Below are 21,904 nucleotides of genomic sequence, written 5' to 3' on the forward strand. Positions count from 1 at the left end.
TCCAATCTATATACTAGATTAAAATACCATAAGACTTAGCCTTAAGGTTAAATTAGTATAATTTATGATGGGTTTATATTACCTGGTTTGATTGGGGTATACCCAGATTTATATGGACATAGTGCCCTTACTAAGGGGAGGCCAAAACTTGGTGAAGTTACTTTAGTACCCCTGCACTAATTAACCTAAAACTAAACCCTAAACTTAAAAACTAAAAACCGTTTAATCTTCTTCTAATCTATCTTCTCTAATCCCTTTCCTCTTCTCCTTCCTTCATCTTATTCCATCAACAAAAAATTTCAATTTTGATTTTCTCCAAAAATGGTTGATTCTAAACGATCTAGTAGCAACAGAGGTAACATCAAAAGATCCAAATCAGAGGGAAAAGGTAAGGAAATAGTTGGAATGAGTAAACCCGAGAATGCATTCCTGAGAATGTTGAGAAGAACCATCCACCGATGAAAAGAAGACTTTAAGTGATTTCTAAACTCAAACCCATTTTTCTGATGTGTTGTATGATTGTTATATTAGGTTGGATTATCAAAAATTATGATTTAAGTGTTTTAGTCGGAAAGATCGATAATTGAAAACAACGCCGACTGTTGATATTTTGTAAGAGCCGGCATGGTGTCAGGATGAATATCCTGCCGACTTTTCATAACAGCCATGGAGACTGTTAAACAATAACCAGGGCCGACAAGGTATTCAATAACCAACCTTGTCTTCGTTTTGCTAGTCGGCATATTCTTAGACTTGTACCTTTCTGACTTTATGTCACAGAAACCTTAATTTCCTGAGTTAACTGTCGGCATCTTTCTTAAATAGGACCATACCTGACTTTGTTTTAGTCGGCTTGGTAGATGATTAAAAGCTTGCCGACTTTATGTCACAGAAACCTTAATTTTCCTTACTTATAGTCGGCATCTTTCTTGAGTAAGACCCTACCGGCTGTGTTTTAGTCGGCTTGGTAGATGACTACAACCATGCCGACCATGTATTGGTCGGCAATATTTAGGTTATTGACCATGCCGACTTGGTGACTAGAACCATGTTTCAATGTGTAAAATTTTCATATCTTTTATTTGTGTATTGTTTAGGTTCCCAGAGGAAAATCTAGAAGATATCCCTTATCCTAAAAATGCATCAGAGCTAATAGAATGGATTGACAAGCTTTATCCTACTTTAGACAATCCTAAAGATGAAACAGAAGAGAATTGTCCTAGTAAGAAAGTTAATTTTGATGGGTAAGAAAGATCCTGAAGAATTTATAAGGTTTGTGAAGAGGCAAACGGGCGGGCCGGGGATGGCCTGTTACGGGTTACACGGGTTCGGGTTAACACGGGCCAAAACCTGAGGGTTTATATTCTTCACGGGTGGTCATTTATTCAACCCGCTCCCGTAGCGGGTAAAGCTTGCGGGTTCACGGGTTAGCTGGTTTTTGCTTAGTCAACGAACGAATTGACAGAGTTTCCTCTGATTTCTGGATTATTTCCGACCACATTCAGGCAATCAAAAACTCCTTCTCTGCAACCTAACATTCATCTAATTCATTTGACATTTCCATTCAATTCAATCAACAGATTCAACAGTCAGTGACTCGGTGTCACACCGAAATTTAAAAACTTAATGAGAGGATCAAGAAAATTGCAAAACTTAACAATACTTTAACACTAGTTTTTCATCATGAGAGGAACACAGATTCACAGATACACAGTATACTAATCATTAGTAGTTTAGTACTCATCAGTTCATGATATCTTCAAAAAAGAAAAAAAAACCTTTGAAACCGTAGTAATACCGTTGTTTGTACTTTGTATCACCAAGTCCAACAATAAAGATATTAATAACCACTTCCTGCACAAAATGTATACTGTGGTTAATCAAAAAAAAGTGATAATTGTCCAAAAAACATCTCCAATCTATTTTTTATACAAAATTTGGAGACACTGCGATAACTGTCTGTCCAAAAAAATTCTCATTTTCCATGTCTATCTTTGAGTAGCTCCAACTATTCAATATTAATCTGTAATTTCAAGCAAAAATAAATCAAACAAAAGAAAATATTCAAGTAAAAAACATGGAATTTGCATAATTACGCCGCTTTATATTGAAGAAGTACGCATACTAATTAGACGCATAAGAACTTACTTCCCCATCCACCTTTGCCCTATCCTCCACGGCACCAAGTTCAAATCCTAATACATCTTCTCCAATAATCCCATTGTCTTCATTCATATCTTCTTTTCCTACATGGATAAAAACAATCAAAGTTATATATGACATTTACACATTCAACTAAATGAAGTATTATTGAATTACACGGCGCCACTTAGGTACACTTACCAACTCCATGTTTCCAATCACGAGTTGTTATCAACTCCTCAGCATTTTCAGGTAATAAAGAACTGCGAAACCGATCAATTACCCTTCCACCAATGGTAAATGCAGATTCTGAAGCGACGGTTGAAATAGGAATTGACAAAATATCCCCTGTCATTCTTGAAAGTACTGGAAATCGTTGTTCCTGGGCTTTCCAATACATTAGGATATCGAGCGGTTGATTAACAAATCCATATTTTTCGCTAAGATATTGATCCAACTCTGACAAGTCAGATTGCAGATCACCACCACTTTCCTATGCTGCAGCATATTCCTGCATGAAACAAGCAATAAGTGAGTGCAAGGACCAGTTATCTTCTATGAGGACATATAAGACAACTTCATAAACGCACTTTGTTTGGTTAAAACACAAAATAATACAAGACCACATGTACTGAAATAAGTAAGCTTTAAAATTACATGGATCCACTCACTTTCTTGATGTGCATAATTCGCACCAGTTTGAATACCCAAATTCTGAGTTCCACTACCAGAAGCTCTTGGCAAGGTGTAATACTCATTATAAATTTTTTTCATATCTTCACACACATCATCAAATTTACGTTCTAATTGTCTTACATTAGGATACAACTTGGAGTAAGCAAATTTTAGATACTTCAGTTTCAATCTAGGATCTAACACAAGTGCCATGGCCAATATAGAACTTAAGTTCTCCCAATAACTGTTAAACTTTTATTGCATATCTTTGTCCATGTCCCTAATGAATTCAATTTCATTTGTGCTTTCTTTTTTTAGTAACACCTGAACTAAACTCCTTCAAAATATAGATTGGAGGTAGGATACTTACTACCAGAAAACAAAGTTGTGAGATCATAAAACTTCTTGAGAAACTTTGTGACCACTTAAATTTGATCCCATTCTTCGTCAGTTGGACAGTCTTTATAGTCTGAATCCACCTCCTTCAAGTGAGCGAAAACACTTCTATACACAAGACAACTGTCTAACATAAGATAAGTTGGATTCCATCTGTATAAAAAAAAAGTAACAAACATTCAATGAGTATATTATAAACAATAATATCATTATTTAACTGTATAACAAAATAAAAGTGGAAACCCACCTTGTCTTAACATCTTGATGAATACCCCTTCTTACTTCAGACATTCCTAAAGTATTAACAATGTCCAAGAATTTTTGTTTTCTTACTTGGGACTTTTTAAGGGACTTCACTGACTTTCTTATCTTAAGCATAACTGGATCAATCTTCACAAGTACATCTTTTACAATAAGAGCTAAAATGTGAGCACAACAACGCACATGAAAGTATTTTCCCTTGTTAAACAAGATCTTATTTGCAACAAGTCTACTCTGCATAGTTCTAGCACAAGCTCCATTATTTGCAGCATTATCCAAGGTTATGTTGGATACTTTTTCTTCAATTCCCCAATCTTCTATCATTGCAAATAGCTTGGCAGAAAGGTTTTCACCTGTATGAGGTAGTGGAACGCAAAAGTTAAACTCCCAATTAAGTACTTCAGTTCACATGTATGAGGTGGTGGAAGATCTCAAGACTCAAGTAAAATATCACATGCACATAAAATAAAAGATCTGAACACTCAAGTAAGTGGTTCACCTGTATGAGGTGGTGGAAGTTCAAAAAAATTCAGTAGATACTTATTTAATTCCCAATTTTGATCAAGAAAGTGGACAGTTAAGCTTATATACCCTGTAGTCGTAACAGAGGTCCACATGTCTGATGTTAGACACATCCTACCTGTAAGGATTACACATACATATCAACACATCTTATCATAATCAATTACACATACATAAAAGTATAAAACAAAACATATGGTGTGGGTCAGCAAGATTTGAAATTTTGAATCGTACATGGAGCAAGTGTCAATATGTTTCGAATAACTTCTTTTCGTGCATTATGTTTTTTGACAATATCGGCTTTCCCAGTATTCCTTGCTATTGGTTTAGCATCCTCATTTAGATAAGCACATATGTCCCTAAATTCTTTCCACTCCACCAAATCCAATGGGACATTTCTTGCAATGAGTAATTCTGAAATAAGATCCTGAAACTTCATCTGATCAATTTTGCGTGCGCGGGAAGACAACTGGCCATTCTTTGCAGATAAAATCATTTGCCATATGTATTGAGAATGACGCTCACGGCACTTATGCCTTTTCATAGATGAGGTTCCACCTTTCTGGCTATCATATTTATATCCCACTTTACAAGCCTTGCACACTCCCTTCATTGATCCATCTTTATATTTAATGAGATCAAAATATTCCCAAACATCAGATCTAAGTTTATGTTCCTTTTCACCTGAAACTGGTGCAGGTGCACAATCAACAGTTGTAGAGCCATCCAAAGGATCTACCATCTCAACATCATCATCCTCACCGTCACTACACATAACATCGTTATAATGAGTTTGTTCTTGTACACTTGACATCCTGGAATCTGGATGGATCCACAAAGAATAGGTCAAAGACACAAAAATCAGTACATTACTTACTATCATGGTTCAATAACAAAACACTCAAAGAATTCAAACCAATAAGGGAAAATAACTTGGACAAGAAAAGAAAACAATATCCATCATATTGTTACTACTATCATGGTTCATTGACTAACATCAGCAATTGACTTGCAAAATGACTCAATCAATAACTTTGGTCATTGAGCAGTGAAAGTTTGAAACATAACCAATCTAAAGAAATTATCAGATATGACATGAATTACATAAACACAGTACACAGAAGAACTAAAGAAGATAGGATTAGAATATTACCTGTCCTCAACTATGAATCTTCCATAACAAGATGAAGAATTAGCAAAGATTATTAACAAAACCCCAATTCCAGAATCTGAAAAAACTCAAACTATCGAATCACTATCTGCAGAAGTTAAGATGGAGAAGAAGACTCGTTTTTTGAAGATTAAAATCAATTAGAAATCACACTTACCCAGGAGTTCGGTGATTGTGAAGATTCAACTCAAGTCTTTCAAGATCGATTTCAACATTCAACTAATCAGTGAACTGCGAATCTGCGGCTGCCGCTGCGGACGGAGAAGAAGAAAGAAGTAGAAAGCATAGAAGATAACTAAGCTAGGTTTTTTTATGTTTTATACCCAGGAGACACATATACAAATTGAGAGGGACACGCGGCATAAATGGAACTGCGGGTATACGGGTTATATCCGCGGATTTACGGTATGGGCCGGGTTTATCCGTTCTCACACAAGCCGGCATTTCTCCAAGACTAACCCGGATTGTTAAGACAACCAGCAAATCCGGGTGCGGCTTTTCACGGGCCGTGTCGGATTTATCCGCGGGTTTTGTCTGGTTTGCCAGCTCTAGTCCTAGCAATCCCCTCAACAATCAAGAATGCACATCATCAAAGGAGGAAGAAGAGGAGATTGGTCCAAGAACTTTTTTCAAGGCATCTGACATTTCTGGAGTTAACCCCTATTAAAATAAGGTTGGTGACTACATAAGTCCAGTGAAGGGAAAGGGAAAAGCAAAAGCTGATGCTGGTGAAAAGCTAGTGATGTGGAGGAAGATAACAATAATGACAAGGATCCATGAATTTCTTAAACTTTATTATGTTTCACTTGGTTTAGAAACTTAGATTGTGGTTTGAACTATCAAATTATGTTTTGAATTGTTAGTTTATGGTTTTAGACTTGTTAAACTTATGTTAATTTTCATTTTCAGTTGCATTTGAACTTAATCTTTTTCATGCAGTTTTAGACAATAATAGAGCTTTATTAAGTCGGCATGGTTTTAAGCTCGACCTTGCCGACCATCCCAGTCTATATGCTATTGTGCTGTCAGGGATAGTTCGTCAGCATGGTTTAAAATCCAGACCTTGCTGACTTAAATGTTAGTAGTATAAAAATATAACTTTTTAGGTACAAAGTACAACCCATTGAATGCTCAACGGCTAGAAATTTCAAAATCAATATATTAAGTGTATTGTTATTATAAAAGCATTCTCAACTTCATCTTCAACCTTGCATAAAGAATGAAAGTTTCAAGTGCAAGACACCCAAATATTTGTAGTATTTGTACACTAAGTGGTCATTTTGCAAATGATTGTCCCTTTGAACGAAGCAAATGCACTATTCATGGTTGTAATGGGCTCTTATTTCTCATGAAAGCTGCAATAGGAGATGTATATCAGTCGTATGCTTCAAAATGCACCTGTTGTGGGTTTTTCTATTTGATAGATGAGTGCCTAGATCCGTATGAAGATGAAGTTGCTAAAATCAACCTTCTACCATGCAAAAATCTATGTTGCGACGGTAAGATGAAGCTAATTACCTCTCATAAGAAATTGTGTACCGGAAAAAGATACTATCTATGTCCAAAATATGTTAGGGTTAAGTTTTTATCGTTTGTATGCTTTAGTTAAGGTTTGTATGTTCTAATTAAGTATTTAAGGTTTGTATGCTCTAATTAAGTTTCAAAAGTTTTTTATTTTTTAACAATCATTGTATTCCTGATTTTCGTCGGCACTATACAAAGTTCAAAGGGTGTCGGCTGCTTAACATTAGACATGTAACAGTGTACTAATGATTCCGGCTCAATTATGGTCGGCAGGTTTGTCCTCATAAACCTTGCCGACTAAATAATGTCAAGAACATCCAGGAACAACATTTTTTTCCTGGTTTGGTCGGCATGGTTGTCCTCATAAACCCTGTCGACCAGTAAAAGCCGAAAACCTTGCCGACCTTGAGACACTCGGCACTGTATGAGGGAAACTACCTTGCCGACCGTCCCATGGTTTTTTTCCTGTGCTGTCATGCATGTGCAGCCGGCAACCTGACGAAATTATAACCTGCTGATCCTGTGACGGTCGGCATGGTCTTGTGATATATACAATGCCAACCAAAGGAGTATACACCAAAAAAACACATTTATTTCATTCATTTGTAGTACTCCAAAGTACATTACACAATCACGAATGTGATTGCAAAAGTACTCCAAAAAGATTCATTATTACCTAATCATAATCACTCATCACTCAAATCTATTGGAGGGAGTTCATTCAAATCTATTGAACCTTCTTTAGTCAAATCTATGGGACATTCCCTAGCCTCATCTAAAGCTGTTAGAGCATTGCTCGGTCACTCGCATGCGTTGCTATATCAAGCATGTTTGTCAATATTAATGATCAAAACTATATGTCTTGATTTCTAGTATACTTATGACTAAGTCTCGGTCTAGGATAGTTAGGAATAGTTGAGCTCCAGACTCCATGGAGATTATCTTGCAAAGACGAAGAACTACTCAAGGAACCGATGGAACTTCATCTGACTAAAAGGTATGTGGAGACTTGAACTCATCTTGTCACTCAAAAGTCTATCTTCTGTATCTCCTACTCTTGAGACAACAGTCGTATAAGTATGATAATTTTCATACATACACACTTGTTATTTCGAGCCGAGTTTACTCGCCTATCTTTTTTCTCAAAATACGTGTTGGTAAGCTTATGCTTTAACCATATTCATCTTTACCCGTGACGAAAGTCATGATGACGTTTCAATCTTGAAAATAGCTTTGATGACGATAGTCAATTCTTTATGTCTAACGACTATTATAACATTATAGAAGAATGTTTCAATGATTGAAATGTAGATTTGAGAATATGTAACCATCTATGGATATAAGCATTTAGTGTTTTCGCACATTTGTGTATAAATCCATGTGCCGGAAACCAAGTGCGTGCATATGTGTGCATGCGGTATTGGTTAAGGAGACAGGTTAGGTATGCGTACCCGTACGCATATTGGCGGAAGTTCACGTCCGTCAAATTATGCTGGGTTTGAAGTTTGCGAACTCAAAAATCAGTCACCTTAGGTACGTGTACCCGTACGCGTACTGGCGGAACTTTTTCACCCGAAAAAGTTTGTTGAGTTTGGAAACTAAAACCAACTCAAAATCCGGTAGCTAAGGTACGCATACCCGTACGCGTACCCAAGATGGTTATTTCTCAAATCGGTAGTTCATGGACTTGAAACAATAAATTATAAGGAATGCAATCTTTGCAAACCGTGGGTATATTGTTCATGAATTGATTCAAATGAATCAAACCGATTTTGTTTCAATCGTGTCTATGTATAAAGTCCTAAGCAATTGAACAAGTCTTGAACTAGTTCTTATGAGTCATTTGAACTAGTTATGAGAAAGATGAATACGGTTGATACGATAGCACTCATATGACTAACCATTGGTCAACCATTTGTGAACCAACCAATATACACGTTTAGGTACGGTTACTCAAACCTAAATGAATACATTTCATTCGTGTGTGACAAGGTAAGTTTCAATCTAACGGTTGAAAGATATTATCTTGGATAAATCAGGTTTTTTCATCTAACGGTGAATATTGAATGCTTTGTTAATTACCAAGGTAACTTGGATTGCAAACCCTGATTTATATAAGGAGACGTACAGCAACTGTGCAAAACTAATCCCCACACCTCCTGTGTGATACTAGTTGGTTTGCTAGAGTCGATTCTCCTTTAATCGTAGGTTTCTTCTCGAGACCCTGTCGATTAATGACTGAAATACTTCATTGGGATTGTGAAGCCATACGAAACTACTTCTCTTGTAGTTGAGCGATCTGATCTTGCCATCTTCTATCGTACGAGTTAAACTGAAATAATTGACTTGAGATTATATCTCCGATAGGGAAAGATAAAAAGAAATCACAAACATCTTCGTCTCATCATTTGTGATTCTACAATATCTAGTTTCGCTACCATACGATTTAGATTATTGTGAGGTGATTGATAATACTAGGCTGTTCTTCGGGAATATAAGTCCGGTTTATCAATTTGTTCTTGTTCACCTTGATTTTTATCAAAAGACAGAACAAAACTTGTAGGTTTATCTGTGGGAGACAAATTTATCTATCTTTGTAGACTTTTATGTGTGATACAGATTTGTTTATTAAAGTCTTTGACTTTGGGTCGTAGCAACTCTTAGTTGTGGGTGAGATCAGCTAAGGGAATCAAGTGCGTAGTATCCTGCTGGGATCAGAGACGTAAGGAGCGCAACTATACCTTGAATCAGTGTGAGATTGATTAGGATTCAACTACAGTGCAGGCCGAAGTTAGTTTGTAGTAGGCTAGTGTATGTAGCGGCTTAACACAGTGTGGTATTCAATCTGGACTAGGTCCCGAGGTTTTTCTGCATTTGCGATTTCCTCGTTAACAAAACTTCTGGTGTCTGTGTTATTTCTATTCTGCATTATATTTTGTTATATAATTGAAATATCACAGGTTGTACGTTTGTATTGATTAATTGTGAAATCCAACCTTTGGTTGTTGATTGTAAATTGATTGATCCTTGGATATTGATCTTTGGTACCATCCAAGTTTACTATCCTTGTATTTGATAAAGACTCGTGGATTTCTATTTGCTTGAGTAAAATCAAATCAAGAGAGAGATATTAACTCCTCGATATACTTTTCTCTAGATTAAGTCTGACTGTCTAGTTGTTTTTCTAGAAAGTATATTGGAGTTAGTCCATACAGATTGCTAATCGAAATATTGGGTGTGGGTTTTAGACCCCCGCATTTTCAAAAGCATTCCAAAGGTGCATGTTGTCCTCATAAAGTTTCATCCATTCCCTGCTCTTGTTGAATATGAACTTTTCCCAGAAACTAAACCTACAAAGAGTAGGTAATTAACATTCCTTGTTGAGTTGTAGACCAATAAAATGATTACCATCAACCAAAGCCATAAAAACTCTTCTATGCCTGAGTTGCTCCACACAAACCGCATGTTTCGGTGCAAATGCTACACTTAGTACTTTACTAAAAAAATGTACCACGCATGACCACGTATCCGCGAATAGATGGTCACACTCCGGCATTCTCAACCAATGCTCCCATTTGATCGGTGCATTTCCCTCCGGGCCTTTAACACTAGTAAGCAACTCTTTAAAAGTCGCTTCTTTGTCCTCCATGGAACCTTCTAGCATCATTGAGATATAAAACTCTTTGTCTTTTTCTAGTCGGGCGGCCATCTTCTTTCTTATGTATTGACATTGGGTGAGATTCTCCTCAATTGCTCCACTTAGGTGTCCCAATTGTTGGGAGGCAACGTGAAACCCAAAATTTATATCCTTTGGGACGTCGTCGGTATAACAAACTCTTGAATAATTTGAAGGAGTTGTACGCGATACTCATCCAATACCGGTTTTACTACCTTCCTAGGACGACCTCTTTTCTTCACAAAATTTCCTTGACTTGTTTGACTCCCAAGAAGTGGAGTTTCATTTGGATTCAGGTTTGAAACGGTTGGTGTAGTTTTTTCTTTGCTCGGCCGACCCCTTTTCTTTACAACACTTGCTTGACTCTCAGGAGGTGGAGTTTAATTTGGATTCAAGTTTGAAACGGTTGGTGTAGTTTTTTATTTGCTCGACCGACCCCTTTTCTTTACAACACTTGCTTGACTCTCAAGAGGTGGAGTTTCATTTGGATTCAAGTTTGAAACCGTTGGTGTAGTTGTTTCTTTCCTCGGACGACCACTTTTCTTTTTAGCCGGCTCCCCTTTGCATTGCGCCTCGGTATACTCATGTCCGGATGGATCACATGTTGTACTCAAATACTCTTCAATTTGTTGCCTTTCTTCCGCCCTTGTCTTTATGCTAGGTGGTCTACCCGTTGGATCTTGTTTCGCCGGTTCTTCAAGTTCTTCCATAAAAGGGTAAACAATTGGCATCAACTTGTGCTTCAGAGTCTCCAACCTATTCAACGTGCGGTACTTATCGAGGATTATTTTCCCAAATTCCATGTCGCCAAACTCTTCATCGGGATCTTCTTTTGGAGCCGGTTTGAAAGATAGTTGCTTCCAATAAGGATATATATCTTCAATCGGAATGGGAGTTTATACCTACCAAGCATATGACGACATGGAAGTCCGATACTTTTGATACAACTTGAGATGTTTCATCATGAAACGTATTTCCCAATGCGAGACGTTTCTATGTATACCAACAAGCAACCAATCATCCTCCTTAAACTCCTTGAATTTCCGGAACCTACTTTCTTCGAATTTCTTTCTTATCTTGTCGATATCATTATTAGTGTACTCATGGATAGCATGTTGCACCGTCGCAATCCCATTTTGACTCGTTAAAAGTATACCTTTTAGTCTCCCATGAGCTTGCTCTACCATACTTGTGGACTCAAGTTTGAAATTTTTATAGTTGTAAGTAAAAGCATACACAAACCTATCTTTGTGTGGCGTCAACCATTTTCTTTTGCAATATTCCACTACTTTGGGGTAATTAGTGCCCCAATCATCCTCGAACCCCTTAAAGTTTATCTCATATCTTTCCACACTCATCGACCAAACCAACTTATCCCACACTTTCATGAATAACCCAAATTTGATCTCACCTTATTTCCATTCTTCGTCTTCTTTCTCTTTCTCTTTCTCCTTCTCTCGCTCCTCTTTAGTTAATTTGCTAAGACGTTCATCTTCCTCTTTTTCATGTTTAGTAACTTTCTTTGCCTTCGGTTTTTGGATATGAATCCTACAATTCTTTCTAAGATTGCATTGTATATACCAAGAGAAAAGAAAATTTTGTGCATTGGGAAAGACTATCCTCACGGCGTTCATTATTTCTTGCTCATTGTCGGTCACTACAACCCCGGGAGTCTCGTCTTCGTGGTAGAGAAGCTTCAAAGTTTCCAATGTCCAAATATAGCTATCATCCTTCTCGCAATCCATAAAACACCATGCCACCGTGAACGATTTCTTATCCGAGGTTTGTACTACAATGTTCAACAAAGGCATGTTGTACCTATTCGTCTTATAAGTACAATCCATGAACAAAACTTGGTAACAACACCGGCCCAATTGAATCATATCGGGATGTGCAAGAAAAATACGATCCACCGTCCCCTCCGATGACTCATGGTGTCTCACGTGTAGTTGTATTTCTGTGCCAACCATTGTGATTCTTCCATTACATTTCTTCCATCCCATTCAATTCATTTGATAGTTTCCTTGGCCGCGTAAATTGTAGACAATGAAGAAAGGTTATCCGGGTCGTCTCTCTTGAACTTACTAAGGAGCTTCCTTGGTTTAATTCCCCAACTTGTTCTTACTTGTTCGAACTCGTGCGGTTTCAACTTGGAAACTTGGCAGTGCCCAACAAGACTTTTCGTATCTTTATGGTTATGCCAACCAACATCAACTCTACTCATTCTCCACATGTTATCGGTTTCTTTGTTCCTCCCAAAAATAATCTTGAATGGGCATCCACACTTATTTGACTTCGTCTTGTACACCCTCGTCGTCTTTTTATCATACAGATAACCCTTTCTCTTGTGACTTGCATCCTGTGACCCATTACACTCGCACACCATTTCAAACCGCGTATCTTTTTGTTGGGTGTTTTTCACTAGACGCACATCTTCTCTTTTGATTTTTCAATAACCCACTTGACCGCGTCGTCTTTTTCCTTCCACTCCAAATCATTAGCATAATGTGCGGAATTATCAGGACCCCTAACACTGTGAGCTAGAGGCTGATCCGTCATCGGTACCAACGAAATCTAAAAAACATCACAAGTTAGTTGATATGTACTACCATAGTCGGCAGGGTCGATATATAAAACAACGCCGGCTAACAAACAACCAGCATGGTCGAAAAATAACACAGTGCCGACCAAACTATAGTCGGCAGGGTCGACATAGACCCAACCGTGTCGTATTAAACATTTTCAAAACACATCTCCTGTGTTGCAAAAAAATATTACAGTCGGCAGGGTTCAAATTTTCGACCTTGCCGACTAAACACTGCTCATGAAAAGTCGGAGCATTATGCAATGAAGACCACGCCGACTTTTACAGCCGGCATGATCGACAATCGTCGACCTTGTCGACACTGGGCAGTAAAAATGAAAAACAAAAAGCAAAATCGATCATTTGCATGGAAAAATCAAAATCTTCACCGCGTAAGTTGTCTACCTGATTACTTGCAGCTCCATTCTCTTCTTCTTGGTCATTGGATTCTACGTTTGGCTCGACACATTCATCACTTCCATATCCATCTTGAGTTTTAGGAAAATAAAAGTTAGGATCATGCATATAATCCATTTGATCATGATTTGGTAGATCGTCATACAAGTACTCATCTGTAGGAGGAAAGTTAGAAGACTCCCCACTTCAAAATCAGGATTAGAATTAATCATCTCACTCATATCACAAATTTCACAAAAACCCTAACTTTTCCCCCCAAAACTTCTTCTGCTACTTCACTCTATCTCTCATTCTCAATTATTTCCAAATCCACTCATATAAATCAACTAACTAATCTAACTAATTTAACTAATCTAATCATTTTAATTAAATTAGTATTAATTATTATAGGGCAATTTAGCCATTTTGAAAATATATGGTTAAGGGGTGGCCTCATTTACTTCAAAATGACCCAGATTTTATCTTATTGGGTATACCCCAATTAATCTGGGTATACCTCAATCAAGGGAGGTTATATTACTTGTCTGGAACATTGATATTTATGTTTTTAAATATCTCCACCGATCATTTAATTTTATGAATGTCACGTCAAATTGAAGTCATCAGTTATCACATTCTATGGAAAATTTACGAATAATGTCACCAAACACATATAATCAATATGTAGATTTTAGTCGATCGTGCTTATTCCCTGTAAAATTTGATAATCCGTGTACCAATATTGTTCAATTTCTTATCCTCTTCTTCTGCCACTTGAAAAGCAATGTTCTTGCCCATATGTACTCCATGCACATCCAAAACTCAGCTATGACTATGGCATTGCTGAATTGGACAAAATCCAATACTAGGAAATTAGACTGCCCCTTATCCTTTTTGTTCTGTAGTGCTGTTTTGTCGTTTTGGAAAAGGGTAAACTTAGTGCTTCGAGATGTTTGTTGTAATATTCCCAAGTCCCTGAAGCAGCAATCAAAATACAAAACAAAGAACTGTATCAGTGCCAGTGGTCAACTCAATCAGAGGTGTAAGAATGAGGTAAGAGTAAAACCTCCACCACCATCACATAAAGGAAAGGCATTCAATTTTAAGCCAATGGCTTGTGATTTCGACGAGAGATTTTTAGCTAACTTTGTCGGGTTGAGCTCAAACGGGTGTCATGAATGACATGATAGGATATATATATATATATAGTTCGCGCGTTTACATTTTTGTCACACCTGATTGGGAAATCTGTCCGACTGTATTAACAAAAATTTAAAAGTTGAAAATGCAACCCATCACTGCTGGTGAAATATGTGGTTATCATGTTTCAAAAAAAAAAAGAAAAATGTGACTAGCAAGTAGCATGTTTTTGTGAAACACTCACCAATTTTATGAATAAATGGATAAACTGATGAAAAATAAAAACTCAAAGCTGGTGTTTTCTACTATTATTTTTTTAATACGCACAACCGAACCTAACTTCTTCAAAGAGACCCAACTAGCTAGCCTAGCTCCACTGCTGATATAATCGCCCTCTTAATAACAAAGTCCTATTTAATCCCTAATAATTCAGGAGATCGTATCTCCCACACTGTGAAAATGAATGACGTCTCATAGCATGCTTAACATCATTTTCTTACCACCAACCATGACTCTACAGTCTACACTGGACTTGGACACAGAGATAGAAGAAACCAATCACAATTTTAGTCTCTTTTTCTAGAAACATAAAATAAAATTTTGATAAAATTGGTCAAACTAGGACAGGGTTATCAATGTCAATACCTACTTTGATTTGCCTCCTAAATTCCATTCACTTTAGAGAATCTTTTGACGTACTGTTGTTGTACTTATTCAGTGTAAGGGTATACAGAATCCATACATTACCGGGGGAAGGACTACAGACATACTACTAAATATTCATTGCTAAATTTTCTACGGCAAAAACTAGAATTCCTGAAATGTTAAGAGCTACGGCTATGGGAAAGATACACTTTGAAGCATTAATTAGTTACAACAGCACGAACCTTTTGCTCTGACTCATGGCTCCATTAATTCGAAACCTTCCAATAACATGCATGATTACGTAAAGTAAGTTGAATTCCTCCATGTTCTGTAATCGCATCAAAATAGCCAACACAGTTCATGATGAAACATTCATCAGAACACCCAAAAAAACTCTTAGCACCAACAAAATAACACCCTGTTTTTTTTCTTCAAATTCAAGTACATAAACAAAGAAAACCAAAGTGGAGAAAAGTAAATAAAGAAAGGACTGGTAGTGCCTTTGGGAACTGGTAAAGTGGCGGATGATAGAAGGAGAAGAAGTGTGGGGACAGATCTGGGCATGTTTCCTAAAATTCGTACCTGAAATAAAATGGGTGCTCCTTTATATACCCCACAAAATACTGAGGGTACTTCTTTATCTAAATACCCTTTATTCTAGTCTTCCTACCCATCAAAAATATTCAGTTTTTGTACCCCCAATTCCCCGATGAATATCTCTTCTTCCAGAACAGCGCCGCTAGGGTTCTTGGAGCATATCCCAGATTAGAGCTGGTAAACGGGCGGGTCGGGGCTGGCTTGTTACGGGTTACACGGGTTCGGGTTAACACGGGTCAAAACCCGCGGGTTGATATTCTTCAAGGGTGGTCATTTCATCAACCCGCACCCATAACGGGTTAAACCTGCGGGTTCACGGGTTAGCTGGTTTCTGCTTAGTTTCCTCTGATTTCTGGATCATTTCCGATTCCGACCACATTCAGGCCATCAAAAACTCCTGCTCCTGCAACCTAACATTCATCTAATTCATTTGACATTTCCATTCAATTCAATTTCAATCAACAGATTACAGAATACAGATTCAACAGTCAGTGACTCGGTGTCGCACCGAAATTAAAAAACTTAATGAAAGAATCAAGAAAATTGCAAAACTTAATAATAATTTGACACTAGTTTTGCATCATGAGAGGAACACAGAGTCACAGATACACAGTATGCTAATCATTGTAGTTTAGTACTCATCAGTCAGTACATGATATCTTCAAAAAAGAAAAAAAAAACCTTCGAAACAGTAGTAATACCATTGTTTGTAACTTTGTACTTTGTATCACCGAGTGCAACAATAAAGATATTAATAACCACTTCCTGCACAAAATGTATATTGTGGTTAATCAAAAAAAAAAGTGATAACTGTCCAAAAAAACATCTCCAACATCTTTTTTATACAAAATTTGAAGACACTGCGATAACTGTCTGTCCAAAAAAATTCTCATTTTCCATGTCTATCTTTGAGTAGCTCCAACTATTCAATATAAATCTGTAATTTCAAGCATAAATAAATCAAACAAAAGAAAATATTCAAGTAAAAAACATGGAATTTGCATAATTACCCCGCTTTATATTGAAGAAGTACGCATACTAATTAGACGCATAAGAACTTACTTCCCCATTCTCATCTGTCCTATCCTCCACTGGACCAAGTTCAAATCCTAATACATCTTCTCCAATAATCCCATTGTCTTCATCCATATCTTCTTCTCCTACATGGATAAAAACAATCAAAGTTATATATGAAATTTACACATTCAACTAAATGAAGTATTACTGAATTACGCGGTGCCACTTAGGCACACTTACCAACTCCATGTTTCCAATCACGAGTTGTTATGAACGCCTCAGCATTTTCAGGTAATAAAGAACTGCGAAACCGATCAATTACTCTTCCACCAATGCTGAATGCAGATTCCGAAGCGACGGTTGAAATAGGAATTGACAAAATATCCCCTGCCATTCTTGAAAGTACTGGAAATCGTTGTTCCTGGGCTTTCCAATACATTAGGATATCGAGCGGTTGATTAACAAATCCATATTTCTCGCTAAGATATTGATCCAACTCTGACAAGTCAGATTGCAGATCACCACCACTTTCCTGTGCTGCAACATATTCCTGCATGAAACAAGTAATAAGTGAGTGCAAGGACCAGTTATCTTCTATAATGAGGAGGACATATAATATAACTTCATAAAGTTTGCACCAGTTTGAATACCAAAATTACCTGGATCCACTCACTTCCTTGATGGGCAGAATTTGCACCAGTTTGAATACCAAAATTCTGAGTTCCACTACCAGAAGCTCTTGACAAGGTGTAATACTCATTATAAAGTTTTTTCATATCTTCACGCACATAAGAAACTTTACTTTCTAATTGTCTTACATCAGGATACAACTTGGAATAATCAAAGTTTAGATACTTCAGTTTCAATCTAGGATCTAACACAAGTGCCATAGCTAATATAGGACTTAAGTTCTCCCAATAACTGTTAAACTTTTCTTGCATCTCTTTCACCATGTCCCCAATGAATTCAATTTCATTTGTGCTTTCTTTTTTTAATAACACCTGAACTTGACAAACTCCTTCAAAATATAGATTGGAGGTAGGATACTTACTACCAGAAAACAAAGTTGTGAGATCATAAAACGTCTTGAGGAACTTTGTGACCACTTCAATTTGATCCCATTCTTCGTCAGTTGGGAAGTTTGTATAGTCTGAATCCACCTCCTTCAAGTGAGCGAAAACACTTCTATACACAAGACAACTGTCTAACATAAGATAAGTTGAATTCCATCTGTATAAAAAAAAGTAACAAACATTCAATGAGTATATTATAAACAATAATACCATTCTTTAACTGTATAACAAAATAAAAGTTGAAACCCACCTTGTCTTAACATCTTGACGAACACCCCTTCTTACTGCAGACATTCCTAAAGTATCAACAATGTCCAAGAATTTTTGTTTTCTTACTTGGGACTTTTTAAGCGACTTCACTGACTTTCTTAACTTAAGGACAACTGGATCAATCTTCACAAGTCCATCTTTTACAATAAGAGATAAGATGTGAGCACAACAATGCACATGAAAGTATTTTCCCTTGTTAAACAGGATCTTCTTTGCAACAAGTCTACTCTGCATAATTCTAGCACAAGCTCCGTTATTTGCAGCATTATCCGAGGTGATGTTGGATACTTTTTCTTCAATTCCCCAATCTTCTATCATTGCAAATATCTTGGAAGAAAGGTTTTCACCTGTATGAGGTAGTGGAACACAAAAGTTAAACTCCCAGTCCCAATTAATTACTTCAGTTCACAATTTCACATGTATGAGGTGGTGGAAGATCTCAAGAGTCAAGACTCAAGACTGAAGTAAAATATCACATGCACATAAAATAAAAGATCTGAACACTCAAGTAAGTGCTTCACCTGTATGAGGTGGTGGAAGTTCACAAAAATTCAGTAGATACTTCTTTAGTTCCCAATTTTGATTAACAAAGTGGACAGTTAAGCTTATATACCCTGTAGTCGTAACAGAGGTCCACATGTCTGATGTTAGACACATCCTACCTGTAAGGATTACACATACATATCATCAAATCTTATCATAATTAATTACGATGCGATATATTAGATTCAGATAGTCAAAATATTCCTAGCTATATGATCCAATACAAAATGTCTACTTTTTCCTTGTGCACGAGTGATAAACACCTGATGAGTAGTTGCATCTATTCTACACAGATATTGATGAATGTAAAGAACCACACAAGTGTGGAGAAGATGTTATATGCAGCAACACGCTGGAAGCTATAACTGTAGTTTTCCACCAGATGAAAAATTAGAGATTAACAAGCTCATAAACTATTGTACACCTGACGAACAAAGACTTCCAGCTGATCAAGAAAACAAACGAAGACTCGTATCGTTGTGAATGAATCATCAGGTAATATATAGAGTATATGATAATGATTTTTCATTTAGATATAGTTTCTAACGCGATGTACATTTACCGTTTACTGAAATGGAACATGCGAGGCATATGTTTAACCAATCCTTCAAACTGATCCACAGGTATTGGAGTAAGCATAGTCATAATACTTCTGCTTGGGATAATTGGCTATTGGTTAAACAGAAAATTTCAGAAGAGAAAGCAAATGAAATTGAAGCAAAAGCATTTCGAGATAAATGGGATCAAAACTGAAGCAAAAGCATTTTGAATCGTACCTGGAGCAAGTTTCAATATGTTTCGAATAACTTCTTTTTGTGCATTATGTTTTTTGACGATATCGGCTTTCCCAGTATTCCTTGATAATGGTTTAGCATCCTCATTTAGATAACCACATATGTCCCTAAATTCTTTCCACTCCACCAAAGCCAATGGGACATTTCTTGCAATGAGTAATTCTGAAATAAGATCCTGAAACTTCATCTGATAAATTTTGCGTAAGCGGGAAGACAACTGGCCATTCTTTGAAGATAAAATCATTTGCCATATGTCCTGAGAATGACGCTCACGGCACTTTTGCCTTTTCATAGATGAGGTTCCACCTTTCTGGCTATCATATTTATATCCCACTTTACAAGCCTTGCACACTCCCTTCTTTGATCCATCTTTATATTTAATGAGATCAAAATATTCCCAAACATCAGATCTAAGTTTATGTTCCTTTTCACCTGAAACTGGTGCAGGTGCACAATCAACAGTTGTAGAGCCATCCAAAGGATCTACCATCTCAACATCATCATCCTCACCGTCACTACTCATAACATCGTTATAATGAGTTTGTTCTTGTACACTTGACATCCTGGAATCTGGATGGAGCCACAAAGAATAGGTCAAAGACACAAAAATCAGTACATTACTTACTAGTTACTATCATGGTTAAATAACAAAACACTCACAGAATTCAAACCAATAAAGGAAAATAACTTGGACAAGAAAAGAAAACAAAATCCATCAGATTGTTACTACTGTCTACTATCATGGTTCATGGACTAACATCAGCAATTGACTTGCAAAATGACTTGCTGAAAACCATAAATCGTAAGTGCCATTTAAAAATCAGAGTCAGAAAGTGCTGGTAATATAGATAAGTTCATAAAGTCTAACGAAACTCCTTGGATACTACAACATATAGATAAGTGTTTTTCAGGTGTGCTCAAATAATATGGATCACTATAAGGCTTCAATTGCACAGCACAAACAATATGGATCACTATAGTACCTCTAACTCCTGCACTATCAGTTCAGCTCCATCACAACTATGACCTCACCACAACAACATCATCACCAAATGTAGTTTAACTTATCCATTCCTGCACCACTAGATCACTCAAAATACACACAGAACAAGTAAATTCTTCATCAACATCTTCTCAGTCACTATACAACAACCCAACAGCCACACTAAAGCTATCACCATTACCATTTACTTGTCCAGTTCACTACAACAAACAAAGTTTTGTGTAACTGATGTCAATACCACTTCTAAAACTCAGTTTCTGTTTCATTCTTAATAAGTACCAACCTATGTAAATCAAAATAAACCTAAACCCCAATCAATACAGCTCCATTTTATATCGACATAATTCTTAACCTCATAAGCATTCACATAATCTTAATAATGAAAGTTTGAAACATAACCAATCTAGAGAAATTATCAGACATGACATGAATTACATAAACATAACCAATCTAGGATTATAACTTAGAAGATTACCTGTCCTCAACTCTGAATCTTCCACAACAAGATGAAGAATTAGCAGAGATTATTAACAAAACCCCAATTCGAAAATCTGAAAAAACTCAAACTAATCGAATCACTATTTGCAGAAGTTAAGATGGAGAAGAAGACCTGTTGTTTTGAAGATTAAAATCAATTAGAAATCACATTTAGTTGTTATGGTTGGGAACTTGGGATCCATGTTTCCCCCGCCTATTTTCTTCTACAACCAATATACAAACAACATAATTTTGGATACCATGAATCAAAATATATGAATAACAATAACATCCTAAGAAATTAAACAAAACAGAGGAGTTGACAGTAATTTCAGGTTGAAGCTAAAGGTCAAAACCAAAATCATCAGATCTATGAAGACAAACATGTAGTATCCATGTAATTTAAACATGTTTCTGTTGAATGATCTTCAATTCATACATATAAACATTGAAAGCAAAATCGTTCGAAAAATTAAAATGATGAAATTAAAAAAATCAGAGATTCAGAATCTCTAAAATTGTTCTTCTAATGATCAGTTTACATAATAAAGATGAAGACCAAAAGATAAAGAGATGAAGAAGATACCTGTAGAGTGTAGATTCAGAGAAGAAGAAAGAAATCAAGCAGAGATTCAGAGAAGATAACGCTGCTACTGCTAGGGCTCTTCTCTTCTCTTTTTCTCTTATGTTTTATTTATGCTCAGGCTCAGACTCAGACACGTATAGAAACTGATAGGGACACGCGGCATAAATGGACTACGGGTATACGGGTTATATCCGCGGATTTACGGGACGGGCCGGGTTTACCCGTTCTCACACAAGCCGGCGTCTCTCCAACCCTAACCCGGCGTTTCTCCAACCCTAACCCGGCTTGTTAATACAACCAGCCAAGCCGGGTACGGGTTTTCACGGGTCGGGTCGGATTTATCTGCGGGTTTTGGCTGGTTTGCCAGCTCTATCCCGGATATTCATCGCGATTGAGCAAACAAAATCCATTA

At 36.8% G+C, this 21,904-nt stretch overlaps 2 protein-coding genes across 2 annotated transcripts; both read right to left on the reverse strand.

Annotated features, from left to right (window-relative positions):
• Positions 1–3,242: 3,242 nt before the first annotated feature.
• Positions 3,243–11,554, reverse strand: LOC113328033 (zinc finger BED domain-containing protein RICESLEEPER 2-like). Its single transcript, XM_026575128.1, has 6 exons — positions 11,371–11,554; positions 4,231–4,818; positions 3,974–4,114; positions 3,658–3,827; positions 3,461–3,603; positions 3,243–3,366 (listed from the first exon to the last, which is right to left on the reverse strand). The coding sequence occupies exons 1-6, from the start codon at positions 11,552–11,554 to the stop codon at positions 3,243–3,245; spliced, it is 1,350 nt and encodes a 449-aa protein (XP_026430913.1).
• A 225-nt stretch (positions 11,555–11,779) lies between these two features.
• On the reverse strand, positions 11,780–19,916 carry LOC113328034 (zinc finger BED domain-containing protein RICESLEEPER 2-like). Its single transcript, XM_026575129.1, has 9 exons — positions 19,409–19,916; positions 18,611–18,751; positions 18,070–18,226; positions 17,406–17,976; positions 16,987–17,296; positions 16,792–16,889; positions 16,411–16,494; positions 12,799–12,941; positions 11,780–11,927 (listed from the first exon to the last, which is right to left on the reverse strand). Exons 1-9 carry the CDS (start codon positions 19,914–19,916, stop codon positions 11,780–11,782), a joined length of 2,160 nt encoding a protein of 719 aa, XP_026430914.1.
• Positions 19,917–21,904: the final 1,988 nt, after the last annotated feature.

This window comes from Papaver somniferum, unplaced genomic scaffold (genome assembly GCF_003573695.1).
Source record: "Papaver somniferum cultivar HN1 unplaced genomic scaffold, ASM357369v1 unplaced-scaffold_107, whole genome shotgun sequence".
In the NCBI taxonomy this organism is placed as follows: Eukaryota; Viridiplantae; Streptophyta; class Magnoliopsida; order Ranunculales; family Papaveraceae; genus Papaver; species Papaver somniferum.